The 10,277-nt window shown below is 46.4% G+C and overlaps 1 protein-coding gene across 1 annotated transcript; it reads right to left on the bottom strand.

The window, feature by feature from the left end:
• Positions 1-392: 392 nt before the first annotated feature.
• LOC308157423 (tubulin beta chain) lies at positions 393-8,955 on the bottom strand. Its single transcript, XM_080530975.1, has 5 exons — positions 8,819-8,955; positions 3,749-3,857; positions 3,186-3,296; positions 2,758-3,002; positions 393-2,567 (listed from the first exon to the last, which is right to left on the bottom strand). Exons 1-5 carry the CDS (start codon positions 8,873-8,875, stop codon positions 1,755-1,757), a joined length of 1,335 nt encoding a protein of 444 aa, XP_080387101.1. The 5' UTR covers positions 8,876-8,955; the 3' UTR covers positions 393-1,754.
• Between the last annotated feature and the right edge of the window lie 1,322 nt (positions 8,956-10,277).

The following is a 10,277-nucleotide window of genomic DNA, read 5'->3' as shown; positions in this document are numbered from 1 at the left end:
TTGAGTACTCCTGCCATTACATATTGTAACATATTGTCTACATATCTCCTTGTCATGTGTAGTATGTTACTCTGAAGAATGATCTGAGCATATCCACACAAAACTTCAAGGTGTTACCTATAAAATGGTGTATAAAATGGCGGTATAACATGGTGGTATAAGATGGTATCCTGCTGTAGAATCTAGTCATCATATTTGTTACTTATTTACTTTTATATTTCCTTCACTTTTCATTGTCGTCTGATTATAGTTACAGTAGTGTAAGTGTTTCGCTGTCGTCTCATTGTGAATGCATATCTCTATATGTAACTTCATAATAATGATCGATAATAATAAGTGCTATCTGTTATGACCACACGACAGACATGATTTTTTTTTCTAAAAATGCCTTTTTATTTTCTCATCAGAGGCACTTTGCTTTTTACGTTCACAGGGATCTCAAATCTAAATGTTGACAGGAATAGAACAACTATAGCTGACACCGTGGCAAGGTTTCTGACATAAGATGAGTTGGCTTGGACCTAAAAACAGCAATGGCTTCTATTAACTCAATACTATAGTGGTTCAAAGTGTAAACATTTACGGGAAAAAAGTGAGTTTTGCAACACATACGAAGAGGCTTTTCTCTAGATGTTAACTTTCGATCAAAACTCTTAATAATCAAATGGAATGAGATACAAAAGGACATCACTCTGGACCCCCTCACCCTCCATATTTTTCCACGCCGTTTCTGAAAAACTTGTGTGAAAACGTACTAGAATACTGCTGGAACCCAACAGACTACCATGGCCTTGTGTAAAGTAACGTAGACCGTTCTAAAACCGCAATGGCACTATCGAACTACACTGATTCATTCACCTATTTATGTATTTATCCCGTCTTTGTCTGTGTCACTATGACAACGTGTGTCTCTCCCCCCCCCCCAAAAGACGTTGGCTGACGTCGGAGTAGGGGGGTCTGCTCCAACGTAAACACAGACACTTTCGTGAAGTTCGGGCCAGAATCATCAAGGCCTCGCTCATAAATGAATCGCCTCCAAGATCAGCAGACCTCTCGATGGTGTGAGGTCCTGTAAGCAGGGGGAGGCTGGTGGAGGTAGAAATCGGAGGACGGGGCTCATTGTAACGGCATGGAATAATCATGATCACGTGTTTGGTACCACTCCGTATCCCCATGCATTTACAAGGAGCCCGTCCTCCGATTTCTACCTCCACCAGCCTCCCCTCGCCCCCATGTGTCGGAGTGCTTGTGTATCACATTCATATTGTTTCTTTTTGGGACACGACTCGATGGCAAAACTGGAAAAATAATAATAACACTGATAATGATGATGATGATGATGATGTAAGAAGTATCTGCTCAAAGACGGGTGTACGGCTTTCATTCAACATCGGTCCTTTACTTGACTTTGACATTTTTGTTCATTCAATCATTTTCTGGGTCAAGACACAATACACAATGTCACAGCAAGAAGATGGCAAATTGTGGCAGGTTCAATTGATCATGTACTGCTCGAAGCCCCTTATCTCCCTCCCCTCTATCTCTCCATCTCTCTTTCTCTCTCCCCCCCCTCCCCCCTGTACATTCTTCAGTCTGTCCTTCCTCTTTAAGCCATGGTTTTTTTGGGGATCCTTCTCCTCAGCTACTCTCACATTTCTCTGGTGTTTCTGTTCTTTTAGTCGGTTTTTCTTGATTTGCTCTTTTTTTGTTGTCGTTTTTCTCCTTCAGTTTCTTTCTTGTGCCGCCGTCTTTTTTTAAGCATCCTCCTCTGCCTCCTCCTCGAACTCGCCCTCTTCCTCGGCCGTGGCGTCTTGGTACTGCTGGTACTCGGACACCAGGTCGTTCATGTTGCTCTCGGCCTCTGTGAACTCCATCTCGTCCATGCCCTCGCCGGTGTACCAATGGAGGAAGGCCTTGCGGCGGAACATGGCGGTGAACTGCTCGGAGATGCGCTTGAACAGCTCCTGGATGGCGGTGCTGTTGCCGATGAAGGTGACGGCCATCTTGAGCCCCCTGGGTGGGATGTCGCACACGGCGGTCTTGACGTTGTTGGGGATCCATTCCACGAAGTAGCTGCTGTTCTTGTTCTGGACGTTCAGCATCTGCTCGTCCACCTCCTTCATGGACATGCGGCCGCGGAAGACGGCGGCGACGGTGAGGTAGCGCCCGTGGCGGGGGTCGCAGGCCGCCATCATGTTCTTGGCGTCGAACACCTGCTGGGTGAGCTCGGGGACCGTGAGGGCGCGGTACTGCTGGCTCCCCCTGCTGGTCAGAGGGGCGAAGCCGGGCATGAAGAAGTGCAGACGGGGGAAGGGCACCATGTTGACGGCCAGTTTACGGAGATCGGCGTTCAGCTGGCCGGGGAAACGGAGACAGGTGGTGACGCCGCTCATTGTGGCTGAGACCAGGTGGTTGAGGTCGCCGTAGGTGGGAGTGGTCAGCTTGAGCGTGCGGAAGCAGATGTCGTACAGTGCTTCGTTGTCGATGCAGAAGGTCTCGTCTGTGTTCTCGACCAGCTGGTGCACGGAGAGGGTGGCGTTGTAGGGCTCCACCACTGTGTCTGACACCTGCAAGGGGGCGGGGGGGAAGAGGTCATTAACCAATCAGGAAACAGAGTCTACAAAACATGAGGGATCTAAGACTGCCCCAACACATAAGGAAGGTATCTAAGACTGTCCCAACGCGCAAGGAGGGGTCTAAGACAGTCCCAACGCGCAGGAAGGTGTCCAAAACTGTCCCAAAACACAGGGGACTTACCTTGGGGGAGGGGACCACGCTGAAGGTGTTCATGATGCGGTCGGGGTATTCCTCGCGGATCTTGCTGATGAGCAGGGTGCCCATGCCGGAGCCGGTGCCGCCGCCCAGGGAGTGGGTCAGCTGGAAGCCCTGCAGGCAGTCGCAGCTCTCCGCCTCCTTCCTCACCACGTCCAGGACAGAGTCTACCAGCTCGGCGCCCTCGGTGTAGTGACCCTTGGCCCAGTTGTTACCGGCGCCGCTCTGACCTAAAGAAAGACAAGAAAGAGAGATGGGGAAAAAGGGATGAGAGGATGGCCGCTTTTAAATCAACTCCAGGCATCTGGTGTTTCTACTTCGTATGACTCTCCCGTGTCATTATCATGGCTTAGCGCGACTAAGGCAAGCAAAGGAGAACCCCTGAACTCCCCAGAACCCCCCCCCCAACTTACCGAACACAAAGTTGTCGGGTCTGAAGATCTGTCCGAAGGGTCCGGACCTGACGGAGTCCATGGTGCCGGGCTCCAGATCCACCAGGACGGCTCTGGGGACGTACTTGCCACCTGCAAGAGACACACAGATGAACGTTAAGGTCATGACGGTTTTGACCACCACAGTGAGAAACTAATTTGGACAATATCAGAGATAATGTGGCAGACGAGGAAATGAGAATAGACCTACAAAACGTATGAAAAACACAAACAAGAACGACAGACGATGTCATCCTGTGGAGAGACAGGAAGTCCTGGGCCCAGTTGTTCAAAACGTTTAATCTGGATCAGAATGATCCTGATTCTTTTTTGCTACCCAGGATCAGATCTATCTGGCTGATTTTGAGTCATATAGGGGGAAAATCAGCCAGCTCGATCTGATCCTGGATCAGAGAAAATACCGTAATCTGGACCATTCTGATCCAGATTAATAGTTTTGAACAACTGGGCCCTGTAGACAGAGACAGGAAGTCCTGTGGACAGAGACAGGAAGTCCGGTGGACAGAGACAGGAAGTGGTCGTACCTGATGCCTCATTGTAGTAGACGCTGATCCGGTCCAGCTGCAGGTCGCTGTCGCCGTTGTACGTCCCTGTTGGGTCGATGCCGTGCTCGTCACTGATCACCTCCCAGAACTGAGGAGAGAAGGTCAGAGGTCAGGGGTCAGGCCAGGAGAGGAACTCATTCGGTCAATGTTGTTGGTACTTGAATCGGAAATGTTTGAGAAAAGACCGTCATCAAAAAAAAAAAAAAGAGATATGACATAAGACACGGACACGCCCTTATGAAAGGAATCATCATAATCGTTTAGCTAGGTAGGTACTCTGCCTAAGGCGTCTATCTGCAATACTGGGAAATACTTGGTACTTATGTACCAATGCCACAGTCACATTCCTCCTTTACAGGTTAAATCCATTTTCTTGGCGACTTCTCTCTCATCCGAGTCCAGAAAGCAAGACGTTGTGTTTGCGCACAAACGGCTCACAGTTCCACCCCCTCTTGAGGCAGATCCAAGAGGTAATTGCCTTCCCGGTCATAAGACTTGAGACAGTATGTTGAAAATAAATCGCATTTGCCAGACTGGGCCTCCCCCACCCTCTATAAATACCAGGATGTTGTGTGCTGAATGAGAGCATTTCAGCAGGCACACATAGTGGCTCTTGTGCTGCAGCATAATCAGTGTGTTTGTCCTGCGCCTCTCCGCACAATCACAGGTCAGACCCAACAGTCACACGGTGTCAAATAGTTGTGTGTGTGGGTGTGTGTGTGTGTCCCTCAGGGGAGGTATAAATCAGACGACACAGGCTCGTTATAACTAATGAGGAACGACATCAAACGTGTGGGTTCCAGTCCCATGCTTTACAAATGAGCCTGTCCTCCGATTTCTACCTCCACCACCAGCCTCCCTTGGTGGATGTGGCTGAGTGCGGTATCCGTGGACCGATTGATCGACGCATGAATGGGATGCGACTGCTTCTATGTGTGTGTGTGAGCACTTGTCACTAACACTGGTGTCAGTTTTCCATTCATGCAGACGACTGAAGGAAGATAAGACGGGCGGGACTCTCTGGGAGCGGGCCAAGAGGGGGGCGGGGTCTCAGAGGAGCCCCTAGGCTGTGATTGGGTGGGGCAGAGTCATGGGAACCCCTGCTGGGCTGTGATTGGGTGGGGCGGTCTAAGGGGACCCCTGGACTGTGATTGATGTGCAACCAGTCAAACCAACTCAATCAACGAACCCCAGAGAGAGCCGGCGCTGTGACGCACACTGCTCTGAGAGAGAGAGAGAGAGAGAGAGCAAGCTAGTATCCAGTGCTGGCACCCAGTCAATCACCTCGACCAGTGGTTCTCAAACCTCTCCTCGGTTTCTTTCTTCCTCAAGTTGATTAGTTGAATCAGATGTGCTGATGGTGGAACAGATCAAATATGTGGAGCGGGTGGGGGTCCCCGAGGAGAGGTTTGAGAACCACTGACCTAGATTGTGGCTGCCCGCCCACAGTCTCATTTGTCCTTCCGTAGTCTCAAAAAGGAACACACGAGCAACTGTTTATTTATTATTTATTTTTTCATACATGTGAGAGACGGGATCTTTGGGATCTGCATTCCATCTACTAACTGAAAACACTGGTATCATTTATAGTTTTGATACCAAAATGGATGTTCCTTGTTTTTGGCTCTGGCTTCGGGTCAGGTGGTGTCTAGTCCATATGCTTCACATTTTTACATTTTTGGCATTTAGCACAGACGCCTTTATCCAAAGCGACTTACAGCCAATTTTGTCTAAAGTAAGTGAATCATCTATCCATCACTCATCATAAGGGAAAAATAAATCTATGCTCAGGCCAGGTGCCGTTGGCAATCACAATGCTAGAAGAACGGAGATTCACTTTATCAATTTATTTCAATGTATTGCCAGGAGATAAACTGTACAGTGGTGTGTGGGGGTAGTGGGGATGAAGAGGTCTTTAGGAGAGACAGTACAGTTGTAGCCAGAGGAGATCAGGCTCTTCAACCGACGGCGGAAGATGGGTAGTGACTCCGCAGCTGCCTTTGATACGAAGTAGTCACATGTTGTTGGGCTCCATTCATTCTGAAAATAAGTCCAGAATCACCTTGCAGACACTCACAGTCTAGCTCACATGACAGAACCCCTCCCTGGAGATTTTGGTCCACAGTTAGTTTATTTTGTTTTACTTTCCGGTAACAAAAGCGCTAAGCTACAGCTTAACAATTTACATGACCTTTCTTTGGCATTTAGCAGACGCGTTTATCGTTTATCCAAAGCGACTTACTTAGACAAATGTATTTGTTGTAAGTGAATCATCCATCCACCCCACCAGTCATGGCAGGAAAAAGTAAGCTTAGGCAAATCTATGCTTAGGCCAGGGGCCATTGGCAGTCGTAATGCTAGCTTTTCTCTTTTTTTTTTTCTTCTCTCTTTAAATTAGAGGGGACGTAGATGTCTCAGGGGGGACAGTTAAGGTGTAGCCTGAAGCGATGGAGGTCTTCAGTCTACTGTCGACCCAGAAACCGTTTAATAAAGTGACCTTTCAAAAATGTAACCCAGAAAAAGTCTTCAGAAGGGGGTTTCTGTCATACATAGTTAGTTGTCTGGGAGTGGCTGCATGTTTGACATATTTCCAGGATGAACAGGGCCTAAAAAAGCTGACTGCTGAGTATCTATGGAAGCGAAATATTAACTTACAAACTGCCTGTGCTAATCTACTTCAGTCACGGTCAGGACCAAACCAGGAAACCATTTTTTAAAAAGGTGGAGTAGGCTATCCCTTCTAAGTCCAAGCCTATCTTTAAGTCTAACTTGTCCTTGACCTCACATCAGCCTTCTCAACATCAACATCGGTGAAGGACCGATTACGTTGGACACCGTGCTCGTCGATTACTAATTAACGCATGAAAGCGAAAGCTACCAGATCACACCACCCACCTAGACTACACGATGATGTCGCACTTTCATCTAAACATCTCAACTGTCACCCGACGGAGGTAGAAATCAGAGGACGCGTGTTTGATACTGTTCCTCATTCTGCTCCATGCATTACAATGCGCCCGTCCTCCGATTTCTACCTCCATCGGCCTCCACTGGAGTCACCAGTTTGTTCACTGCCGGTCTAGACAGCGGTTGTCACATCGTATTCAAACATGTCACTGGTTGAGGCAGTTGGTTGGATTAGCCTGCAGCTGTCGTTAATTGTGTGACTCATTTGTCGTGTTGGACGGGATATTACGCTTCCCAAATTACTGAATAGTCAATAGTGTGTAGCAAACATTTCAGTGAGCTACGTTAAAGTAAAGGGGGCCCCTTTAAATGACATCATCTGCGCCATAGCAAAGACGGTTAATACATGACAAGATAAAAACGTGGGATGTTTTTCTAGGTGGATGTAGGCCAAACATGGAAGGCTAGGCTAATGAATATCGAATATCGAATAATGAATATTGATTGTTATTCATGAGCGAGAGCCAGGTCAGTGGGCATCAATGCGAGAGAAAATATGCATATTAATTAACATTCTTAACAATCCAAGCATCGTTGAAGAAGTCGGTTGGTTAGCTTAAGCCGAGGGTTAATAATGAACAATCCGTCTTTTTGTTGACCAAAATGAGACCTTTCATTCACTTCCAGTCAAAAAAAAAAAAGAAACACTGCTTTGTCTGCATTGCATCACATTTCATCCAGGAAGGAGGAGGAGAGGGGTGGGGGCGGTGTTGGGCCTCTGGTTAGTCCACCACTCTTTGTCCCTCCCGCTCCGTGGCCAACCAACCGTGAAGGCCGCAGCGCGCTAACACTCTGGCCTGTGATTGGCGCACCCTCTTTTAGTCCCGCCTCAGCTTCGATCTCATTGGGCCTTTCGAGCAATCGGCCATTTTGCCCAACCCGGAAGCTGCTAAGGCGCGCTTAACAGTTCGGTGAAAGGAATTGCGGTTAAAGTTCGGAATCGGTTACGGTTCGGTTTTAAATGGTTACGGTTCGGGTTAACGGTGATGGAAAAGGGTTAAAATCGATAACACGGTGCGGCCGTGGATCACGACTCGTGTTCTAGCGCAATAGGCGTATTTAGTCCCCGAGAAAAAAAAGGCCCCAGTTACAGTTTAGTTCCCTCCCCAAACCTCCCTTCTTTGATTTAGTCCCCCAGACAGACAACAGTCCATCCACGCGCCTCTACACAATGAAAGCATCAATATATATAAATATATACATGTAGTAGTAAAATAACCAAAGGTTACCGTAATAACGGTGAACTAATAAAGGATCGATCCACTAATGCGCATTCAGAAATAACGCCCGATATCCCCAAAGTGCGCAGCAGAGCATGAGTCGGCTGGTAATGTTAATGCGCCTTAATGCGCCACACGCACGGATGACGTTGAATAAAATAAAATAAAAATGAAAAAGAAAGAAAAAGATATGTACATATGACATTTGGATATGGATATTTCATACGTTATGAAACAATGGTGGTGGAGAGGGTGGGGTGGGGTGGGCTAACAATGGCACATTGTAAGGCCTATGAGGAACCCCTCACCATATTATACCACAATGCGGAACGGTGTCTGATCCCCAATTTAACGAGGTGAACCGTGAGCCGATGTTGGTTTATGATTTATATGATTTACGAGTATGGAATAAAATAAAATAAAAAAACCATCTATGCAACAGACTAGAGTCCACCGATGACCGGAGGAGCGCTCCTCACACACCCATGAAACCGCCATCCCGTTATGTCCTTAATCTCCTTTGTCACATTGTTTCATTTAGCCTAGAATTACTTTTCGGGTTTCATTCACGTCATTAAACGACGGTGAAACATTGGAAAATAGTGACAGATGACTTCATAAAAAAAGCAAAGGAGACATTCTCATTCTGTCAACTTCTGATCTCCTCTGAGATCTAAAATCACCGTCTCGTGTTTGAAATCAGCATCAATTCAATTCCTTCAACATTTCATCACTAAGGACTATTAAAAACAGGGTCACGTCCTACACATTGGAAAATTTACCTTTTTTTTTTTCCTAACGAAAAACAACATATAATAATAATGACATTTGTTCATTTTCACTGTTCGGGATCCAACCTTACCTTAGCTCCGATCTGGTTCCCGCATTGGCCAGCTTGAAGGTGCACGATTTCCCTCATCCTGAATGTTAGAAGAGACTAAAAGCGGAAAAACGATGAAGTGTGGCGACTCTGTATTACTGTATCAGCCCACGGATCAGGTCTGAAGTGCGTGGATCTCCACAAGGCGGGACAAACCCTTTATTAGTCTGGACGGAGGCCAAACCGAGGCTGGGCGCCGGTGATTGGCCAGTGTCGCTGGAAACCCGACGCTGATTGGCCGAGGGAAAAACTTCTACGGGGTTTCCTCTCGAACGAGCGCAAGGGGGCCGGAAGTAAGGAGGGAGTGCCCGACTGCATCCTGTCATCGTTGCCCCGTTGGAGCAGACAGACAGACAGCTGAATCAGTGCATAGACTCTCATCCATAACCATGGTGATGTAATCTGGCTCTCTCTCATCCATATAACCATGGTGATGTAGTCATATCTGTCTATCTGTCTGTCTGTCATCCATAACCATGGTGATGATGTCATATCTGTCTATCTGTCTGTCTGTCATCCATAACCATGGTGATGTAATCTGGCTCTCTCTCATCCATAACCATGGTGATGTAGTCATATCTGTCTATCTGTCTGTCTGTCATCCGTAACCATGGTGATGTAATCCTGTCTGTCATCCATTCAGTGCTAACCAATTTCAGAACCAATTTCAAACCTTTATTTCTAAAGTAAAAATCCTTGAGGAATTAGTATTTAAACAGCAAAAATGATTACATTTCTGCTGTAGCCTATATATGAGAAGTCCCCACCACAGCACTGAGGCAGTGCTAGTTAAAGTAGTAAATTACCTGAGAATGAACATGGATGACAAAACACTCAGCATTGGTACTTTTAGACTTAAGCTCTGCTTTTCATACAGGACATCACAACACGCTTATTGACAGACTACAGACGTGTGTTGGCCTCTCTGGCTCAGTTTTAGATTGGTTTAGGACTTATCTGTCTGGCAGAGACGATTTGGTCTCTATTGGTGACCACTCCTTGGCTAACGCTAAGCTAGCAAGGCTCCATTCTGGGACCTGTGTTGTTCAGTCTCTACATGCTGCCACTAGGAAATACCATCAGAGAACACTGGATTCATTTTCATCGCTATGCCGATGATACACAACTGTACATTATCACTGCATTGTTGAATGCATTGATCATCTGTGAATGTCACAGAATTTTCTTTCTTGCAATTGAACAAAGAGAACTAGCACTACTGCTGTTTGCCCATACCATATTTGTACATACCTCTTTTTTACATTTTTGCCATTTAGCAGACGCCTTATTCCAAAGCGACTTACAATCAATACATTTGACTAAGTAGATCATCAATCCACCAGTCGTAGCAGGAAGAGTAATCTAGCAGACATTTATTTTAATTTTTTATATATATATATATATATATATATATATATATATATATATATATATATATATA

This window comes from Nansenia antarctica, assembly GCF_963989245.1.
Source record: "Nansenia antarctica genome assembly, chromosome: 5".
In the NCBI taxonomy this organism is placed as follows: Eukaryota; Metazoa; Chordata; class Actinopteri; order Argentiniformes; family Microstomatidae; genus Nansenia; species Nansenia antarctica.
Note: the sequence above shows the minus strand (reverse complement) of the source record. Positions and strands in the feature narration are given on the sequence as shown.

What these genes read in the sequence shown, in the direction of transcription:
- LOC308157423 (XM_080530975.1), bottom strand. Translation starts at nt 8,875, where the DNA reads ATGAGGGAAATCGTGCACCTTCAAGCTGGCCAATGCGGGAACCAGATC. An exon ending in ACCCGACAACTTTGTGTTCG is followed by an intron (nt 3,003 to 3,185) that starts GTAAGTTGGGGG and finishes GTCTTTCTTTAG; the next exon opens with GTCAGAGCGGCGCCGGTAAC. An exon ending in GCGTGGTCCCCTCCCCCAAG is followed by an intron (nt 2,568 to 2,757) that starts GTAAGTCCCCTG and finishes GCCCCCTTGCAG; the next exon opens with GTGTCAGACACAGTGGTGGA.